Here is a 21954-nt window from a genome sequence, read left to right as displayed (position 1 = left end):
ATTTTAGTTTCAGTAATTAAAAAAGGGTCATGGATTATTTAGGGACAATTTTACATAATACTATTCTCATGTAAATATTTGATTACATATTTGACAAAAAATATTAGATTATATAATTTTAGCATTTTTATGTTGGCAAGGGTAAAAATGAGATAAAAGAAACTGAGAAAAGCTGAGTTGACGGGTATCACGACACGTGGAACGGAGAAGAAAACGTGTCAAAAAACACAACAAACATGATGACACACTCTTTGAGCTAAGCGTTAACTGAAATCATGCTATTATTATTATTATTGTGATGAATCTAATCGGGCGATTAATCGATCGACGAACATGATGAATATAACAAAAGCAATTCTAAGTAATTACGTGGATGAGAGGAGTCACGAACAAGTTGTACCCATAACGCTATTCATAGCAGTCCTCTGCCTTTGTTTAGTCATCGGCCACTTACTTGAAGAAAATCGTTGGCTTAATGAATCCATTACCGCCCTTCTCCTCGTACGTGCGGAACCAGGATTTCAAAACAGTGTGAACTAAAATATTTAACACATGCATGCATGTTTGAATATGTTTAATGTTATTGTTTGGTATTATTACAGGGGATTATTGCAGGAGCTACTATCTTATTTCTCAGCAAGGGAGAAAGTTCTCGTATACTTACATTTGATGAAAATCTCTTTTTTATTTATCTTCTGCCTCCAATTATTTTTAATGCCGGGTACGTGCCATTTTTTGTTAATTTTTAGTTTTGTTATTAATTTTCACCTGATGAACTAATTGGTAAGTATTATGTAAATTCATTGACAGATTTCAAGTTAAAAAGAAGCAGTTCTTTCATAATTTCTTGACTATTATGCTGTTTGGTGTTACTGGTGTTTTCATTTCTTCCTCCATTGTTGCAGCTGGTAATTTTTATATATATTTTTTAAAATTATACAGATCACTAGAATGCTAATGATTCATTAGGGTATTTATACGGCAACCAATGTTTGTAGAATTGTAGTCTATAATGGTTTGTATTTGAACTCGAGTTTGCATTCAACAGGTAGCTGGTGGATGTTTCCCAAGTGTGGATTTCATGGCTTGACCATCCGAGACTATCTCAGTGAGCTCTTCGTATATAGCTTCCTAGTTTCGTTTATTTAATGGCCGAACTTTATCTGCTTTTGCATTTTGATGGCCGAAATTTCAAATTCGCAATTTAGTGGCCAAACATTGCTTTTTATATTTTAAAAAGGTAGCTAAGGGCTTCTTTTTTCTGAGGAAAAAACTACTTTCACAGCAACTGAGTTGTTTATACTCCAATTTATCCAGGTATCGGAACCATCTTTTCGTCGACTGATACAGTCTGTACACTGCAGGTTAATTAGGCATCTTAATATGTATATTTCATTCTGTCTGTCTCATCTCAGGAAACTTATAATCTGTCAGCCATTTGCATATTGTTCGTTTGTCTGAGGTACAAAAAATGTGTTGTATTCCAGGTTTTACACCAAGATGAGACCCCTTTGCTATACAGCCTCGTCTTTGGGGAAGGAGTTGTAAATGATGCAACATCTATAGTGCTGTTCAATTCTGTTCAAAAGATCAATGTTGATAACTTTAATTCCCAGGCAGCTGGTACTATCATATTGGATTTCTTGTACCTGTTTTTTACAAGCACTTGTCTGGGAGTTGCCGTACGTTTTCTTGTTCTTTTACTTTTCTAGTATCTGTAAGTTGCTATATGTGGGTCTGAAAGGTGTTGTGTGGTTATTTGGTTGCCTTTGTCGTGTTATTCTATGTGCTGGTACAGTACAGTAAATAGTATATTAAAACTAAAGCTCACTTGTGTACATGTTGATTCAGAAAATTCAGTTAAGTCTTTCCAGGACTGAATTCTAACTTCGATGAATTACTGATTAAAAAAACTGATGAATTTTTATTTTAGTTAAATTCCTTCCTGACAAAGAACATAAATTAACAAGTGCCAATGAACGTGCTGTACAAATGATCTGATCTAAGCTGTTTAAGGCCTCTATTTGAAACCCATCACTGGTCCAGTTGTTCATATCCTTTATAGATATTCGTAATGTCTGACGAAAGTAAATTCCTCTGAGCTTAATCCAAAGTCCGGAATCAGTAAAATTTTACCTATGTATCTGACAGTATTAACTAATTTTTAGTGATTAGTTTATATAAACCTGACCAGTCTAAGCTCAACTGCACCTTTGTTCTACAGACGGGGCTATTGGCAGCATTAGTTCTTAAAGGCTTGTACTTCGGCAAGTAAGTGTTCATGTTTGGGAATTTTTCTAGTCATATTGTGTGAATAGTTGTATTTATGTTGTAGAAGGACGCACAACTTATCTTTCAAAATGATTTTCCGCTTCATCTGTTAGTTTATTAACTTTCTATGCAGGCACTCGAGTGTCCGTGAAGTTGCTCTCATGATGCTAATGGCTTATCTTTCGTATATGTTAGCTGAGGTACTGATGATGTATTCTTCTGACTGCAGTATTAGCAAGCTAATAATACTAAACATCTTAATATATATAGTGATCTGACAAGGGTTTTATTCAAACATCTATGACTTATATGCATGTTCTGGTAAAGGAATGTTTGTCATGTAACACTCTGGTATACTAACATCTTAATATGGTGATCTGACATGACAAGTATTTCATTGTATATCTTTGACTTGTATGCATGTTCTTCTGTCAGGAATGTTTGGCATGTATAATTCTAGTCTACCGATTCATGAAAGTAGGTTTTCAGGAAATCATTTTGTGTGTTGTTAATTTAATTTGCTGGTTTTGCAATGAATTACTTCATTGTTGTTGGATGAATAGTAATAAAGAACTAAATAATTACACTATTTGATTGTAAAATGTAAATTATAGTGATCAGCAGCCAATTTAGCTCAGAAATATACTTCAGCTGTGTTGATCAGATGTTCTCTTAGTTTGGAAAGTGATTGCACCTTTTTCTTACTATGAACAAGCAGAAGGTTGATTAAGTTAGCTGCCTAGCAAGTAGCACTTTTCGAATCATGTCATAATGTCTTATCCTATCCTATGTTTGTTTTGTGGGATAATACTTGGGATTGGAATATAGTCCTTTAAATTTTCCAATCCTATGTTTGTTTCATATGGGATAACAATGAGGGGATTATAATTTTTTAAAAAATGACTTGTAGGAGGGGATAAAACAATACCTCCTCCCACCAAGCATTAGATGGGATTATAATCTTATCCTCTACTCCAACAAAACAAACATGGGATAGGATAATTTAAAGGATTATAATCCTTGGATAACCCTTCACTAATTTTTTACAAAACAAACATGGGATTGGAAAATTTAAAGGACTATAATCCTATCCCCTACGTAATACCATTAAACAAACATAGCCCTAGTTATTTGTCAAGGAAGAGATGTAATTTATTTAGTTCATGTCTGTGGCAGAATAGTTGACCACAGGGTGCTGTTATTTAGAGGGCTCTGCAATACTTTTTGTGTGGCTTCTAGACTGGCATTCACTTCACTTCAGGTTAAGTTTAGAAAATTAGAAGCTTCTTTGAAGATAAGATTTGTGGAAATCCTTTTAACATGCCATGTAAAATCTTAATTTTTCTGAAAAACTATGAAACTTTACTTTTAATCCTTGATATAGGGAAGTGATATGTGCAAGCTTCAACTAAAAATTTTACTGTGCACAAAAAACCAGTATTAAGCCGTCTACGTATCATGCTGTGAGTTCCTTGTATTCCATTGTTGTTACAGGTAACATGTATTTAATAGTCAACTCTAGTTTCTGTTGCTTTATGCAGCTATTAAATCTTAGTGGTATTCTCACCGTCTTCTTTTCGGGAGTTATTATGTCTCACTACGCTTGGCACAATGTCACTGAAAGTTCAAGAATCACTACCAGGTAATCATGCGACTTTAATTTCTACCTCTGTTGTCCATCTTTCAAACAATATTGTTAAGACTTCATGATGTTGTTGATCTAGTAAATGCTGACGGCTTTCCTACTCGAAACTGCAGGCATGTGTTTGCAACGATGTCTTTTATAGCTGAAACATTCATATTTCTGTATGTGGGAATGGATGCCCTGGATATGGAGAAGTGGAAGATGAGTGTATTGAGGTAAATCGAAATATTATGTAGATGTTTTAATTTAGCACGAATACTGTTGCAATAATTATTATATGTTGGAAATACTGTCGTAATAATTATTATCCATGTTTTATCAGTCCGGCTTCGACTTCCTGATCTGCATGTTCATTTCCAGCTGATAAAAAATTGTTCCTCGGGTTATGGTTGATAAAGTAGACACCTAGGATCTCATTTGTTACAACCTTGGCTTACAGTGACAAACTGTTTCTTTATGTAGTAAAGGTTCAATTTAGTAGGATATTATTGCTTTTACGGGTCATTTCCTTTCAAGTCTTCTGGCTGTTCCTTTGCAAAAAAGAAGTCTTCTGGCTATTTACTGTGAAATGGAAATTTCAGTGAAAACACGAACTGATTTTAGTTTAGGCCGTTAGGTCACCTATTTAGAGTTATGGACACATAAGGCCGCACCGCAGGCGGGCGCGTGGTAGCGTTCGTGATACCAATACTTCACATATTATATAACTAAGAGCTATTACCACATAATTGTAACATTTATCTCGGTGGTTTTGCTGAGCTGTAATTTCGAAAATAAAATGCATTTGTTTACTCAGAATTGTGGAAAGCGTGTTGGCGGGTTTTTATAAAGATTATGCAGCTTTCTACTACTATTGTACTTGATGTGCAAAACTGTTGCATGATTTTATACTAAAAGTCTCTGACCACATTCATACATGAGAGCTGCAAGCAGTTATTTGACTACTTGTGAAGTTATTTGGTTTCAGTTTTAAGCAATTGAATAAAGTATACTGACCCTAATTCTTTCTTGCAGTTTTTGGACTTCAATAGGCACATATAGTATTTTGATCTTCCTGATATTAGTTGGCCGTGCTGCCTTTGTGTTTCCCCTGTCCATGTTATCCAACTTTATGAATCGAAGAGCACAGAGAACATCATCAATCACTGTCCGACACCAGGTGAAATATCTGAATTTCTATTTTAACTAATTTTCTCCAAAAAAATTTCAGCTACTTTGTGACTTACAATGTTTTTGCTATCCATCTAGACAGTTATTTGGTGGGCCGGGCTAATGAGAGGTGCCGTATCTATTGCGTTGGCATTTAAACAGGTAGGCGCTTCCTAAATTCTAGGTATAGCGGGCTAGGAGACTCACTTCCAAATTATCAGCGGACGTAATCCTACTGCACCATTTCTTTAATTTTCTCTGCAGTTCACTCATGCTGGTGTGACACTGGATCCCGTCAATGCTACAATGGTAACTACCACCATTGTTGTTGTCCTCTTTAGCACGATTGTAAGTAACACTATAATGTATTCAATCCGTTAAAATTAGAGTAGAAGTGGTCGTCTTCAAATATGTCCCTTGGGGGGGGGGGAAATTGTCCTCTTCTCCTTTGCATCTGATTATTTTATTGGTCATATCTTGTGGCAGCAATAAACTCTCTAGACATGATTTATCGAGATTTGAGAAACTTGTACATGAAATGATTGAGAATGACCAACATAAGCAGACTATAAAGTTGTTCCGAGTATGCATGCTTTCGAGTGGTAGATACAAAAAGTTTATCAAGATGGGACGTATTTTTGACTTTGTTTCTATGCTATAATTTTCAGGTGTTCGGCTTTTTGACAAAGCCTCTTATAACTTATCTGCTTCCTCATAGTGACTCAAACAATGCAGAACCAAAATCTCCCAGAGAAAACATGAGACTTCCTCTGCTTTCATTTGATGAATCGGCAACTACAAACATCGACCGAGCAAAAGATAACATAAACATGCTGATTGAAAGGCCGGTGTATACTGTTCACTCTTACTGGAGGAGGTTTGATAATGCTTTCATGAGACCTACATTTGGTGGGCCACGTAGTGGTGATCCCTGTTAGGAGTTGATCCAGTACAAGCAAGTTGAGAAACCTGATGTGGTGCCAGATGGTTTGGTGCAGGCTGAAACAGTATATGAGAATGAGATTTTGGAAATTCCAAAATAACAAAGAAAGGTTCTCAGACAGAAGTGCAGCAAAGATAACAAGGAAATTGTTTTCAGAAGCATCACATATCATTACATTTCCGTCCATGTTCCTTTTGGTTAATGTTTTCTTTGAACACAGAGGTTTCACTTTCCGTTTACTTTGTATGATTAAGGTTGACACCTAACATATCCATATACTTCTGACTTCTTGCTCATTAGTAGTTCAGATTCCTACACACTTCAAGCCCCAGCATGGATTGGTGATATAACTTATCATCAAACTTTTGAAATGAGTTTCCATGTAAATATCTCAAACAGTCGACTCGAACGGAAAAAAACATCTTCAAATGATTGGCATCCAATATTAGTATTCTGCTACTAAAATTAGAGAATAAAAAGTTGCATCATCTAATTACCCATTTCCTCCTGTTTTTCTACATATATCTGCATCTCTACATAAAACTCCCATCATAATAAATATCAACACCTGAGCCAAGCTACAGCTATACTGTTATCAAACAGTCAATTTTGTCATTTCTACCAACTGCTACTACACAGCAAGGCATCCATATGATGAAGCCTCTAATGTGCTCCTAGCTTTCATCAGTAACAAAGAACAGGGGAAACAAGGAAAAGAAAAGAGAAATAACAAACAATATTCTTCTGGCAGCCGTTCAGCCCCCACAGCAGGTCAATTAGGGTACTACGCATCTGTATTTAATGACATATTTTTCGACCTGCAATCACACCATAAATTTGCAGCTGTAACTACAAATATAAATTGTATGCATTGCATATAGTACAAATGCTCAAATTTAGCTTCGGCAATCATATGCATTGCTTGCTTACGTTATCAAGTCTTAACATAGGGTAAAGACTTGGATATATAGCTTTTTGGCTTTTCTAGTTCTTGATCTTGTCCAAGATGTGTATGATATCAAAAACTCACACCTCTTGGAAGGCTGATGAAAAATGCTTCAAGCAGAGTATAATCCAGTTTCACGAAACAAAATTTTAAGAAAAATGAGCTTCCTGGAATGCAAATTACCGGAAAAAACATCGAGTTTATGCAAAAAACCTACAGTCTAAAGAAGTTTGACATGGAGAACTGATGCATCTGAATCACCAAAAGAATAACAATAAACCTAGGTAAAAATTGCAAGGTGAATAAGTAAAATGTAATACTGACCAATTAATTTGATGGAGTATCTGATTTCTTGCAAAGATGATAACGTGCTAGCATCTCAGGTACCCCCAACGCCGAAACACTTTCGCATTTAAGGAGCTCTTGAAGCTTTACATCACACTGTATAACCATTGCATTTGAAGGATCCTAAAATTGGAGAGAACAGCAAGCGATTTTAATTTTTGTTTGTAAAATCAGATTCTCGTAGATAATCATACACTACCCAGTCACAAAAAACCCACAAGGCCTATAATTTTAGTAATTGTATCATAACAAGGGTCTTATATATATAGGATCTCACTCTGATATAACTGACACTGGTCATTTGTACAGTTAAAACTGCTGATTTCTATATACACACACACACACATATATATATATATGTATGTAGGTATGTAGGTATGTATTCATAGGCTTTACTAATTAACTACTTAGTATTAACATACGACTTTAGATGTATAAAATATCATATTGTAACCCGGAACTAGAAGATTTTTACATGAGTTTCTGTCAAGAGTATTTATGTGGTTACCAACCTCAAGCTGGTTGACTTTTATGTATTCCCAAATTTGCCTCAGGACCTCTGCTTGTGACATCTCCCTTTCATCAGTGCCGAAAAAACTTGCAAGTTCATCAGATATTATCACAATGGGAACAATATCGGTAGATTTATTATCACTGTTACTTTCAGGTACACATTCACTTTCAGGTGTACATTTATTTTCAAGCTCAACATTGGCCTTCGATTTCTTTGAAACTCGATTTGTTGGCTCTGCAAGCATCAGAGAGTATATTTCATGGTACAGGTAAAATAACCTTAAGAAAAGGAAACAAAATTTGAAAGCATTATAAAAATTTCATACTAGTTGGTTCAAGAGGGATGATATGTTTAGCTAGCAATTTATTCATCCTGAACATGTCAGTACTGTCAGTTTCAAAAACTAAACGCAGCTCATCATTGCAGATAATTTTCCTTTTGTTACTTGGATCCTGAAGGTTATTTTTCCTTATGTATATCCACAGCTGCTTCACAATCTGGACCAGATGAAAAGTTATAAAGGGCTTTCAGGAAAATGACATGGAACATATAATTAAGAACGCGGATTTGAAAGTCCTAACCTCAGTCCGCGGTAGTGTCGCCTGACCAACAATTGGCTGAAGCAAGGGGGAGACACCACAAAGTTTGTTAAGGCCACCAGGGCCACCTCTTTTTCTCTTCACCTTTTGAGCACTGAGAGACAACAACAAACGTCAGACACCAAACAAGCAACACAAAACTTCTTGAGTTTGCAACACAGAATGTTGCAAATTCTGCCCTGTAATAAATATTGTCAAATACAGTGATCTCGTGTTTGGTACATTTTAATCGCAATCTGAACCTCAATTCTAACATTAAGGAAGACTACTTAATTAATTAATAAATTAATACAATATTAAAAACCTCGTGCAACAATCCGATAGACCATTAGGGCTAGATACCAACATTTCTCAAAAGTTCTTTTTTTAATATCTAAATAACGGATTCCTCAAAATAAATTAAACAGTACATCTAATTTGATATGGTCCATGTCTCCATGAACATTGGTGGAAATAAAAGTAAGACAGTGATACACCGGCTGTTCATGTAAAACAGTCTTTAAGTGCAAGCTAAGCAATACATATAAAAACTTTATAACACCAATACAAAATACACAAAGAAATTACTCAATTATAATCACATGACTTTAAACCTACTAACTTCAACATACACACATAAGCAATGCAATTTAGGTATTATAGTTGCACCAAACAAAATGCAATGTATTATTAAATTAAAGTCATTAACCAATCTAATATTAATTAAATTTATAAACTTAATCGAAAAAAGGGAAAACCCGAAAACGACCTCTTTTTCGAAGATTGAGGCGGAGCTAATCCAGGAGCAGCAGCAGAAGTAACAGCACTAGTAGCAGCACTCGTCGGAGAGACCGCAGCTGCAGCCGCGGCAGCATACGCCTCGAACTGCAGCTGCTGAGACTGAAGGTGAGGCCGAAACGACAATTCATTCGAGTGACGATTAAGAGCGAAAGAGTGTTGTTGCTGTTGAAGAGGGGCAGAGCGGGGAATTGGAAATTGTTGGAGGGCAAAATGGTCTTTATGATAAAGTTGTTGAGGAGGAGGAGGAGGGGGACGAAGAAGGTACTGGATGTGACTACGAATGAAATCGATCTTGTGAGAGACTTGAAACCCTAATTTGGACTCTAATTGCTCAACGACGTCGTGTAATGAGGTGTAGGTAGTGAAATTAGGGCTCGCCGCTCCTAGAAGATTCTCTAGGCCTTGCGCTATTTGTTGTTCCTCTCTGCTTACCATTCCCCCCGCACCTTGCCCTGTTACCATCTTTTTATATTTTATTCTATGTGTTTGTATACAAATCTCTCTCTCTCCCTCTCTCTCTCTCTCTGAATTGTAATTAACGGTCTCTTTTCACGCACTCTCTTTCTGTATCTCTCTCCCTATCTCTCTCTATCCTGTTTAGTCTTTCTCTATCTCTATCTCTATCTCTACCTGACTCTCTCTATGCCCCTGTTTGTCTCTATCTTTAAGGAGACATTACATTTACGATTTTACCCTTTGAAATTGGGGATTGTGGGCCCACATTCCTTAATTCTTCCTTAAATTACACACTAGCTCACCTGTTCATCTTCATTTTTAATTTTTTTCCATTTTAATTTAATTACGCTTTTCTTTGTACAGCCTCTTTTTTATATTTTTTGCTAATTATGTTCCGTCTTTTTGAATTGGGATATTGCATTTCATGGTATTATGCGAGCAGCATGAAATACTTTCGACCAATAACACTATGCCTTTGACAAAAAAAAACAATAGCATTATACGATATGTTTTATAAAATTTTGGCAAAGATCGTAGCTAACCGTCTTAAGGTCATTTTATCAAATTTGATCTTCGAAAATGAGTCTGCATTTGTACCACGACGAAGTATGACAAACAATGTCATGATTGTCTTTGTAATTCATTATACGAAAACAAAAAATGGGGGTAAGGACGGAGAGATAGGATTAAATTTGATATAAGTAAAGCCTATAATTGAGTGAATGGAAATTTCTTAAAGCATCATGTTACGCCCAGATCTTTTTTTGACTAAATGAACGGTCTTCGGCCTCCCAGGAACTGCCTTCGGCCTCTACCTGAAAGGGAAGAGAATGCGAGGGAATGTCGTCCCGATTCACTTCCGGTATGAGAATAAGAATCTGGATGTAGAGTGAGTTTTAGGAATACAAGAAATTAGAGAGTAAGTGAGAGAATGAGTGTATAATTGTGTATTTCTTACTTTTCTGGGGGTTTTATACCCGATCCTGCCATGAATACTAATCTATTACACCTTATTAATAGAGAGGAGGAGAAAGGGGCGTTATGATTGCACAATCCCAACGGTTGGAAGAAAGATGGGTCTCGACCTGTGGTGCTCTGTGGGCTTCGGTATGTGCTCCCGTTGGGCCTTCGTTCTCTGGGCCTTATTGGGCCCATAGCTACCACATCATATGAGAAGCATGATTTTTTTGTAATGGATGAATTAGATGGATTATGATGTGTGTTACTGCGGTTTCCTATGAGGTACTTTTTAATGGTTCATCTATGGATTCCATCATTTCTAGGTGAGGCTTCCGTAAGGAGATTCCTTGTCCTCGTACTTATTTCTTTTATGTGTTGAGTGCCTCTCCAATTCTCTTAACACCGCTGCTACAAGAGGAGCTATTCATGGATGCCAAATTAGCCTAACGGTGTCAATAATCACTCATCTTTTATTTGCGAATGATAATTTTTTATTTTTAGAGAAAATAATTGTTAAGTAAACAGTCGCACTAAAACCTTAATGTAGTAGAGGGAGACACAAACAACAACAGTTCTCTCAAACTTTTCAATCACGGGGAGCAACAATTCCACTTCTCCCAACCATCCCATCACAATCAAACAACATCTTCAAATTAGTAAGTTCTTTCTTGCACATTTTTATGTTTACATGCAAGTTATTATGTGATGTTCTTTGCATGTGGGTTCTATTATTTTTAAAGGTTACTTTCTGGGCTCGAGTTTTGTGTTTTGTGTTATTTTTTGTACGGGGTGTCTTTTCTGGGTAGGTTGTAGGTCATTTTCTGGGTTTTTTGCTTTTTTAGGGGCACCCAATGGGCTTAAAGAGGGCAAGCGAGTTGTTCTCAGTCAAGAACTCTCTTCGGGGGGGGGGGGGGTCTTGGTTGTAGAACGTCCTTGGGGAGCCGACCCAGGGTGCTTAGTTTTTCCTTCTTCCTTGCCTGTCGAGTTTAAAGATGACATGCGAAGGGTTCTGGGGGCAAAAACTTACTTCAGGAACACTTGTCTGAAGAGCGGATTGGACGGCCACTAACTCCAGCAATAAGTCCACCCACACCCACTGGTGCTTCATCAGTGGGCCTAAGTTGGCCGAGATGTCGGTGTGGCGTTGTTAGTGTTTGTGCCCTAGAGACAACACTATGATGTTTTATAGTTTAAAATATTTGGATATTCAATGTTTATGTTCTATCGATTATTCTCTTTTATAATTTATTAATTCTTAATTTACTGCGATATAAATATTAGATTAATAAATATCCTTGGAATATGATATGCAATTCTATATCTCTAAGTACGTGACTTAGAAATGAGATTATGAGAATAGTATCAATATTCCTAAAGGTCCCTGGTTGATTATTATTATAGGGGACAATAATAATGCATTAAGACTAGTGTATTTGTTGACTGATGATCATATCTCATTGATCATAGGTATGATGATACTAAAGTCAAAACACATGCATATGTATTAGATACAAGGTGTTGGATTGTCTTGTTTCGAGATACTACATGTTTATAGTGTCATAGATTATTCTCACTGTGATAATGATGTAATGGTCCTTAGATCCGAAGTCATTATATTTTTATACGAGAATTAATATACTTTAATTCCATTAAAAGTTATCCTTAACCGGGTAATGATAAAAGTGGACATTGGGTATATTATGAATCGTATGAGAAATATGAATGATCTAGATGGGATTTATCCCTCCTAATTTAGGAGTGATATTATTGGTCTCTTGTGTGAGCTAGACTATGAAATGTGTGGGCACGCTCAAATGTTGATTTGATATGATAGTCTACTCATTGATCAATGAAACTTGGATTAAAGTATGATGAGGATTACACATTACATGCCTCTAGTTTAATCTATAATACTTGGTTAAAGAGATTATATTACATTGTACATTTTCACGAAAGGTTTAATCGAATCACTGATTTAATTATTATTACTTGGGTAGCAATGATGTATTACTAGATGCCGCTCATTGTTTATAATTTTAATATGAGATATTAAAATTATTGCCAACGTAATAATAGCCTACAGGGTCACACACAAATCATGCTTGAAGGAGAAATAATTTAAATTATGAATCTAAATTAAATAAGTAATTTGTTTTATTTATGACATTAATTATGTATGACTTAATTAATTAAATAAATAAATAAGAGAAATTACTTAAACTAATTCCAAAATAAGTTATTAATTAATTAAGTGTGACTTAATTAATAAATTGGGATTTCGGATTAGTATTAATTATAATTAGATTATAATTAGAAAACTCATTATTCTCTCTATATAAACTCTTTGAGGGCTGATTGATATATAAGTATATATGGTTTACAAAACCCTAGACTTTTAAGGATAAAGAGGAAGAAAGGTAGAAATGGAGTTTTCGGGTGCTAGTACACATCAATCCTTCAAGTAAAGCGTTCATGTGGATACCTTAGAGCGTAGATCGCGAAAGCGGGATATGCGGTGATTCAACAAGGTTTGGAACTCCATTAATCCTCCATTAATAAACTTTTCAAGCTTCTTTAAGGTAAATATTCTTACTACGAATTAAATATCTATTTTCGCATGGATCCTGCATAGGGTTTCGATTTTATTCTGGTTTTAATTTAATTTTACATCGTTCTTGTTAAGTTTATGTGCTCGAAACCCATCAGGAGTGACGTCAACGCTTCGGCGCTCATAATGCCGATCTTGACGGAGGAGGAGAAGGACCTATACACTGCCCTGGTGGACACGAAAGTGAGCAAGCTTGGTCCTGAGGAGTTCTGGGAGAAGGACTGGCTTCTAAGCTTGTGGGGTGGGGGTAACAGTCTCTTCCTTCGTCTTTTTTACTTGTAGTTTTATCATTATATAACTGTTTTCCTTCGTTCTGCCTTTTCTTCCTTCTGTTTTTATGTAGGGTTTACTTAGCATTTTATAATTCTTACTTGGACTGACCTCCCTTTCGTCTTCCTTATTTTTTAGTGTCTTCTAGGGAGGCCCTCATCGAGAGGAAGAAGGCCAAAGCGGCCGAGAAGCGAGCTGCTGAGGAGGCAGAAAGGGCCAAGGCGGCCGGGAAGAAGGTTATTCCTGATCCTTCTGAGGAGACGAAAGAAGGGGGCGAGGCTGAGCGGTCTGTCCCGCTTCAACAGAATCCTTCGGCCTCTGAAGATGACTAGGGGGACGACCTGGAGGTTATGGGCGAAGGAGGCCCTTCTAAACAGCTTCGGAGCCAGGATGGGGTCGTTTAGACCTTCATTCCTAACTGGGTCGTTCTGTTGTCTGACCACACCGTTTATCCGGCCAGACAGTCTACAAAGGATGTGGCTTCAGACCTTTGTCATTGTCTTCAGCTTCCGGCTGACAAGGCGTCCTTCGCAGCGGCCTCTCCGAGAAGCTTGCACGGAGCTGTCATCTTTCTTATCCTTGGTATGTAGCTTCTTTACTTTTATTTATTTCAGTCATTCCTCATATTTTTTCTTCGTTTATTTGACATACTTCTTGCCTTGTGTATTTTTTGCAGGCCACTCTTTGGGTTGCTGTCGTGGAGGATAATGTCAGAGATTTAGAGGCCAGGATGGCCCAAGTCAGGGAGCTGGAGAGAAGGGCAATGACGGCTGAGGAGGAGTTGGGGAGGACACAAACCCAGAATGGGTGCTGATTTGTCAGGCCAAGGTGCTGCAGGCCGATAAGGAAAGGCTGGAGGGAGACCTAGCCCGGGCGAACCGAAGGATCGTTCATAGGAATGGTCAGCTGAAGAAGTCCAGCAAGGAACTTCGTAAAACCAAAAAATAGCTGGATCAGACAGAAGAGCGGTGCTTCCAGTTCGGGGCTGACTATGTCCTTGAAAAGGCCCATGGCCTCGGATAGGATCATAAGCAACTACTGGACGATAGCTTGGAAGACTTCATTGGTCGGGCGGCCATGGAATCTCTTGTTGTCCTCTCGGGAGAGGACGAAGAGATTTCTGACGAAAACCCTCAGCTTTAGATGCTTATTTCTTTTTCTGGACTTGTAAAATTTATTTTGAATTGATACTTCTATCTTCGGGCTTTTGTAATTTAACTCACCTTTGGGCAAAGTTTAAATTTTTAAATGCATCTTTCTTTTCTTTCGTCAGTATTGTGATTTATTTTTACTTTTTTCATTGCATTTTCAGCTTTATTTTTTCCTTAGCAACTTTTTATGTAGGATTTCTTTGTCTTCGGCTAGAATCCTGTCATAGTAGTTTTTGCTGTTTATTACGCCGTATCCATCTTCGAACCATAGTGTTAAAGGGGCAAGGCCTTATTCCGAAGGTAACCTTGGGCCATTAACACTGAAGATGTTGTGTTCTTTTGGGCGAAGGAACATGGGGATGTCCTTCTTTGGGTTTCCCCTAGGTGGGTCCTCCTTCATTCCATCCGTTAAAAATTGCACTTTTCAAAATTAAAGCTTATCCTAAGTGGGGAAGGGCTCGTTTTCTTCGGGATCGCCCTTAGACGAGACCTTCTTCGCTCTCCAGGTGTACTTATAAAAATCTTTGATGTAGGATTTGAGGATGAAGGGCTTTTTTTCTTCAGGATCGCCCATAGACAAGGCTTTCTTCGTTCCTTCGGCAATATCGCATTTTTCATTATTTTCTTTGGTGATGATGAGAAATCATAAGGGATGAATGAAGGGGAAAATATTTTTTCATGATCGCCCTTAGACGTTCCTCATTCATCATCGCCGTGTACATCCACTTAATACTTAAATAGTAGTTATAGGGTGAAGGATATTATTCTATTTAGGATCTCTCCTAGATAATATCCATTCATCCTTTCGTTAAATTGGCGGGCGAAAGGTGTATCTTCTTCAGGATCGTCCCTAGATAATACTCGTTTTCCCGCTCAGTTTATTGTAATTTAAAGTAATAAATTTATGAGAAAGAAATGCATTTTTATTGATCATTAAGTCATTACACTTTTCACATAGAATTCAGAATCAATTACAAATGAGAAATCTGTTAAAATTTTCGGAGGCGACTAGCATGTCAAGTATTTTTTATTGCTTCGCCAACCAGTGTTTCCAGCTTGTAAGTTCCGGGACGAACGATCTCAGTTACTTTGTAAGGCCTTCTCCAGTTTGGCTGAAGTTTTCCTTGTCTTGATAGTATGGATGCGGCTAGTTCTCGTAGGACGAAGTCTCTAATGCTGAATGATCTCTTTTTTTATTCCTGAATCATAGTGTTAGGCTACCTGCAATAGGTATTTTACGTTTATTTGGGGGGTAACCTCTCTTTCTTCTTCCAACAAATCCACATTCGCCCTTAATCCGAAGTTGTTGATTTCCACATTGTAGACTTCGGTTCTGTAAGACTCTAGGCCCAGTTCGACCTGAACCAGGGCATCCGTTCCATACGCCAGCCTGAAAGGAGTTTCCCGGTGGAAGACCGGGGCGTTGTTCGGCAAGCCCACAAGACCTAGGGCAATTCTTCGGCCCATCTTCCCTTGGCTTCGCCTAACCTTTTCTTGATCCCTTGAAATATAATCTTGTTGGCTGCTTCAATCGCCCCGTTTCCTTGGGGATGCGCAACTGAGCTGAACTTATGTTGGACCCCGAAATGATGCAGAAACCTTCGGAACTTATTCCCAATAAACTGGGTTCCGTTGTCCGAAACACAAACTTTCGGAATTCCAAATCTAAGAATGATCTGCTCCAAAAAGAACTTTTTGGCCGCTTTCTCGGTTATGGCAAATAATGGTCTGGCTTCGAACCACTTGGTCATGTAGTCGATGACAATTATATATTATTTTACCTGTTTGGTGCTGGTAGAGAGAATTCCGACTATATCTATGGCCCACATGGAAAACGGAATGGGGCTAAAGACAGAAGTCATTTATTCGGGAGGTTGCTTCAGAACAGTGGTGAACAGCTGACATTGCTTGCATTTATTTGCATATTCACTCGCATCGGCTCGTAAAGTCGGCCAAAAGAATCCTTGCCGAAGAATTTTAAAGGCAAGAGACCAACCAGCCAGATGTTCTCTGCAAATTCCTTCGTGCACCATTTTTAAGGCTTGTTGTTGTTCTTCAACGTTTAAGCACCTCAAAAGGGGTTGGCTGACCGATCGACAATACATCCTTCCATTGATGATGTTGTAGTTTGATGCTTTTTGCTTTATTTTTAGAGCTTCCCTTTGGTCCAAAGGCAGGATTCTTTTTGCCATAAAATTCCGAATATGGGTCATCCAATCAGCGCCTTGGTGAATCTCAAGGCATTCCTTCCTTTCGATCGAAGGCATCTTGGCTTCGGTGAGATAGATGTAACCAGTTAAGTTCCGTGTCTCAGCCGAAACTAGCCTGGATAGGGCGTCTGCCCGACTATTATCCTCCCTGCCTATCTGACTTAGTTCGAAAGTTTTAAATGATAAAGAAGAATCTTTTACCTTAGTGGCGTAAGCCTTTGTCCGAGGATCCCTATGTTCATATTCTCCTGAAAAGTGCTTGACTACCAGCATGGAGTCATTAAATGCCCTCAGGTACCTCGCCTCGAGGCTTCAGGACAACTTCATTCCTGCAAGAAGGGTTTCATACTCTGCTTCATTATTGGTGAGGGGAAAGTCGAACCGTATAGCCTGACATATTTCAAACCCGTCGGGGCTGGAGAGGGTCAAACCGGCCCCGCACTTCTTCCCGATGACTGATCCGTCCACAAAAAGCTTCCATTTACCTGGGGTCCGAATGAGTTGTTCCTCTGGTGTGAGGTCCTTTGGCCCTGAAAAGGTACATTCGTCCATGAAATCTGCCAAAGCTTGGGCTTTAATTGCCGTTTGGGGGACATACTCAAGGTCGTACTCTCCCAATTCGATGGACCAGGCTACGACCCTTCCCGAAGCTTTTGACCTTGTCAAAATTTTCTTCAAAGGTTGGTCGGTGACAACCCGAACTGTTCGACCTTGAAAATAATGTCATGATTTTTTAGAGGCCATGACCAACCCATATGCGAATTTCTCGGCGTTGGGATACCTTATTTCTGCATCCTTAAGGACATGGGACACGTAGAAGACCAGATGTTGGTCCCCCTCATGATTTTTCACTAGTACCACCCATAGTGTTCGGTCGGATACAACCAAGTAAAGCCGAAGGGTTTTCTTTGGATCCGGCCTCATTAAGAGTGGTGCCCTAGTGAGATATTATTTTACTTCCTCGAACGCCTTTTAGAATTCTGGCCCCCACTCAAAATTTTTTGACCCCCCTGAGCACGACAAAGAAAGGGAGTGCTTTCTCGATTGACCTGGAGATGAATTGCCGAAGTGCTTCCAGCCGGCCGGTCTGCTTTTTGATATCCTTGATGCATTTGGGAGCCTCCATGTTGATAACTGCTTCAATTTTTTTGGGTTCGCCTCTATCCCTCAGGCGATGACCATGTAACCTAGGAATCTTCCACTTGCAACTCTGAATGTGCACCTGTTCAGATTTATCCTCATCTTATTCCTTCGGAGAGTCTCGAAGCACTCTCTCAGATCTTTGACATGGTCTTGGAACAGAGATTTTACAATCATTTCGTCTATATAAGTATCCATATTTTGGTCAATCTGCTCTTTGAACACTTTGTTCACCATTCGCTAAAATGTGGCTCCAGTATTCTTAAGTCCGAAGGGCATTTTAATGTAAGCATAAGTTCCCTTCGGATTTATGAATGTTATCTTGGGCACATCCTTGTCATTCATGGAAATTTGATGATAACCAGAAAAAGCATCAAAAAAACTAAGTACCTGGTATCCGGCCGTGGCATCTATAGGTTGGTCGATGGTGGGTAAGGGGTAGTGGTCCTTCGGGCAAGCTTTATTGAGATCCGTGTAGTCCACGCACATCCTCCACTTCCCGTTGGATTTTTTGACGACCACCACGTTAGCCAACTAGTCAGGATATTCAATTTTTCTATGAATTTTGCTTCCAATAGCTTTTCTACTTCAGCCTCAATTATCTTCTGTCATTCGGCTGTGAAGGTCCTTTTCTTATGTTTTACCGGTTTGGCCTCGGGCTGTACATTAAGGCAATTCTTAGCCGTCTTGGGATCCAAACCAGGCATGTCTTCTGGCCCCTAGGCGAACATATCATGGTACTGCCGAATCACTGTAATAACCTCTTCAGATCTTTCTCCATATTTCTCCCAATTCGGACCATTTTTCCCGAATATCCCACATATAATTCAACTTCCTCGACATCGACGGCTGGTTCGGCGATCGGACTTGAAAGATCTGCCCCAAATTTCTCCAATTCATTGTTCAGGGTCTCTCTGCTTCCACTAGGTTCGGCCTCGGCTCTTTTTATTTTTCCACTTTCATCCGGCTTTTCATAGGCCTGATCTTTCTCTAAGTCTTCTAGCATGATTATTCGGGCGGTAATCTGATCGCTCCTCATTTCTCCTACCCCTTTATCAGTTGGGAACTTGAGCTTAAGATGGGGTATAGACTCTACTGCCTCAAGGTTGACAGGAACGACCTTCCTAGAATGGCATTATACGGACTCTCAATCCGAATCACATAGAACTTCACCGGCTTTTCAACAGTGTATTGCAATTTACCTAAAAGAACGGGAAGGGTAATCGTACCTTCAAACTGTATCGGGTGCCCTCTGAAGGCATAGAGAGGTGCTTCGTTGCAGGGCTCTAGCTGTTCGCCCGCCGGGTTCATCTTACAATAAGTCTTGTGGAATAGGATGTTGGTCGAGCTGCCTGTATCCACGAGCACCTTCTAAATTTTATTTTACCCAATGAGAGGGTTGATGATAATGGGGTATTCATGTGGGCGAATGACATCCTCATAGTCTTCTATACTGAAAGTTATGGGCATGTGTGACTTCGCCTGGCCGAACTGATAGAGGTTGTACACTTGTCATACATATTTTTTCTTTACCGTCTTACTATCTCTGTCAAGCACACTGCCCCCATATATTTTCTTCACCTTGCCCCTTATCCCGTCTCTTCATTCGGGTTCCTCAGCTTCTGGTTCTTCCTGATTATCCTTCGGCCCCAGTCCGTCCCTCAGATCTCGGACGAACTGATTAAGTTCGCCTTCTTTGATCATCTGTTTGATAAGATTCTTGAGATGGTAGCATTCATCAGTATTATGCCCCTTATCTCTATGATAATTGCAGTACTTGTCGGGGTTCTTTTTATGGTTTGGGACTTTCATCTTGGCTGGCTGAAGGAACCAAGGCTTTCCCTTGATCGCATGGAGAATCTTGGAGATTGGTGCATTCAGAGGGGTGAATACAGTCGAATCTCTATCTCGGCATCATTCAGCACCACGGTCAATTTCTTTTCTTCCTTCTTTCCTACTATCCCTTCGATCATTCCCATATCTTGAGCTTTCGTATCTTTCTGCTCGCTTCGATCGGTCATCCCTTGGGGAATCTTTGTAACCCCCCAATATTTTTCATCTTCCGCCGAATATTCTCATTCCTCACATATATATCATTTAGGGATTTAGGGGGAAAATCATAAAGAAAGGAACAAAGTTTTTTACCTTTATAGGGGTCCAGCCCCGCCGTAAGGAAGCCCATTGCCTTGACTTTATCCAGATTTGTGACCATGCCAGCTTCTTCCTTGAACCGAGCTAAATAATCCCCCAGTTCCTTATTATCTCTCTGTCTACAGTGGACCAGGGCCTCAGTATCCTTCGCCTTGCATCATAGATGCGAATAGTACTTCAAGAACTTTCTCTTCAGCTATTCGTACGACCCGATGGACCCGGGTTTGAGGGACTTGTACCACATCGAGGATGATCCCTTCAGGTAGGTATTGAACATTTTGCAGAGCATGATGTCATTATGCCCCATCCCAATCATCATCAATTCATACTTTATGTAATGGTCCTCTAGATCACCCTTTCCATTAAAATTACTCATATTTGGAAATTGCCTTTCCTCGCATGAGGGAGGTCGGTACTTCTCGATTTCTTCCATCACAATCGGCTCTCGATCGACCCTTCTGTTGCCGAACGTAGTCTTTTCCAGGCGAGTGAGTCTGATTTAGGACCCATCAAGTTCTTCGTTCGAATCAGATGAAAAGTGTTGTTTCGTATGCTTCCTTCTGAGGTGTGAATCAGAGTCAGACTCGTCTTCTTTGTCATACCCCCTTCGCTCCTTCCTTGATTTGGTGGCTTTCTCTAGCTCATCAGCTTGCAGTGCTTCGTGCAGTACTTTTTCCTGTAGCTCAATTTCTTCCCTCTGGAGCTGAAGAGCTTTGTTAGATATATTTGTGATGTCATGTCTAATATGATTTGTGTTTAGTTTTCAGATCTTACTTAACAAGACAAATCAGGACTTAACTGCAAATCAGTACTTATACTGAAGTCAGGACTTAAGATATCAGAACTTAAGTTGTCAGAACTTAAGTTATCAGGAGATGTTTATCAGAAGATAATATCAGGATTTAAGGATACTTTCAGATAAGGAAGGCGGTTGATAGAAAGGAAAGAAGATTAAGGCAAACACAAGAAGAGATATGCATGAAGAAGAATTCTATAAGGAATAGAATACTTGGAAGAAAAGATAACTGATTGATATATATTAGGAAGCAAAATTATATTTGATATCAATTAGAAGATTATCTTGTAACTGTGTAGTATATAAACACAGACATAGGGTTTGCACTATATGTGTTATCATAATCGAGTTTATTATTCATTGTAACCCTAGCAGCTCTCGTGATAATTTGTTCATCACTGGGAGAGGACAGTTCTTTGTAACAGAGTTTATTGTGTTAAATAAAATCTGTGTTTTGTTACTTGAGTTCTTATATTCGATTTGATTATAGTAAACACTGTATTCAACCCCCTTCTACAGTGTGTGTGACCTAACAGGTGGTATCAGAGCAATCTGTTAACATACATACAGTAAAGATCCAAAAACAATCATGTCTGAAGAAGTACAAACTCCAACCAAGCCCACCAAAACTGAAGAAACTCCAAAGACTCAAATCCATAATCGATATGAGACTATAAGGGTTCCCATACTGAAACCTTATGAGTATCCCATATGGAAGGTGAGGATGTCTATGTTTCTGGAAGCTACAGATCCAGAATACCTTGACAGAATCAATGAAGGACCACATAAGACAACCAAGCTCTCTGTTGTAGTTGCAAATCAGCCAGCACAGACTATACCAAAGGAGAAAAGTGAATATACAGCTGAAGATATCTCATCTATTGCAAAGGATGCCATTGATAATGTCATGTCAAACAGCGTAACTAACTACAAGACTGCAAAGGAGATATGGGATGCCTTGGAGACAAGATGCCAGGGAACTGATTCAATTAAGAAGAACATGAGGACTATACTCACTCA

General features: G+C 38.7%; 4 protein-coding genes across 5 annotated transcripts; 1 reads left to right on the top strand and 3 right to left on the bottom strand.

The window, feature by feature from the left end:
- Nucleotides 1–280: 280 nt before the first annotated feature.
- Nucleotides 281–6224, top strand: LOC141721340 (sodium/hydrogen exchanger 4). Of its 2 annotated transcripts, XM_074524236.1 has the most exons (14): nucleotides 281–501; nucleotides 603–721; nucleotides 811–908; nucleotides 1049–1108; nucleotides 1318–1364; nucleotides 1488–1682; nucleotides 2225–2271; nucleotides 2405–2471; nucleotides 3813–3913; nucleotides 4030–4131; nucleotides 4931–5075; nucleotides 5165–5227; nucleotides 5330–5413; nucleotides 5734–6224. In XM_074524236.1, the coding sequence occupies exons 1-14, from the start codon at nucleotides 334–336 to the stop codon at nucleotides 6001–6003; spliced, it is 1566 nt and encodes a 521-aa protein (XP_074380337.1). In that variant the 5' UTR covers nucleotides 281–333; the 3' UTR covers nucleotides 6004–6224. The 2 variants fall into 2 exon arrangements, 1 of the variants encoding a protein (XP_074380337.1); XR_012574706.1 differs by having other exon boundaries at nucleotides 5165–5374; nucleotides 5734–5837.
- Nucleotides 6225–6429: 205 nt separating this feature from the next.
- LOC141721341 (uncharacterized) lies at nucleotides 6430–9824 on the bottom strand. Its single transcript, XM_074524237.1, has 6 exons — nucleotides 9161–9824; nucleotides 8395–8506; nucleotides 8139–8310; nucleotides 7812–8047; nucleotides 7279–7422; nucleotides 6430–6826 (listed from the first exon to the last, which is right to left on the bottom strand). The coding sequence occupies exons 1-5, from the start codon at nucleotides 9652–9654 to the stop codon at nucleotides 7282–7284; spliced, it is 1155 nt and encodes a 384-aa protein (XP_074380338.1). The 5' UTR covers nucleotides 9655–9824; the 3' UTR covers nucleotides 6430–6826; nucleotides 7279–7281.
- Nucleotides 9825–16082: 6258 nt separating this feature from the next.
- LOC141719899 (uncharacterized) lies at nucleotides 16083–16388 on the bottom strand. Its single transcript, XM_074522263.1, has one exon. It carries the CDS (start codon nucleotides 16386–16388, stop codon nucleotides 16083–16085), a length of 306 nt encoding a protein of 101 aa, XP_074378364.1.
- Nucleotides 16389–16499: 111 nt separating this feature from the next.
- Nucleotides 16500–17120, bottom strand: LOC141719898 (uncharacterized). The gene has a single exon (XM_074522262.1). It carries the CDS (start codon nucleotides 17118–17120, stop codon nucleotides 16500–16502), a length of 621 nt encoding a protein of 206 aa, XP_074378363.1.
- Nucleotides 17121–21954: the final 4834 nt, after the last annotated feature.

The sequence above is a fragment of the Apium graveolens genome, chromosome 4 (assembly GCF_009905375.1).
Source record: "Apium graveolens cultivar Ventura chromosome 4, ASM990537v1, whole genome shotgun sequence".
In the NCBI taxonomy this organism is placed as follows: domain Eukaryota; kingdom Viridiplantae; phylum Streptophyta; class Magnoliopsida; order Apiales; family Apiaceae; genus Apium; species Apium graveolens.
The sequence above is the reverse complement of the archived record's forward strand: the minus strand, read 5'-3'. Positions and strand labels throughout refer to the sequence as shown.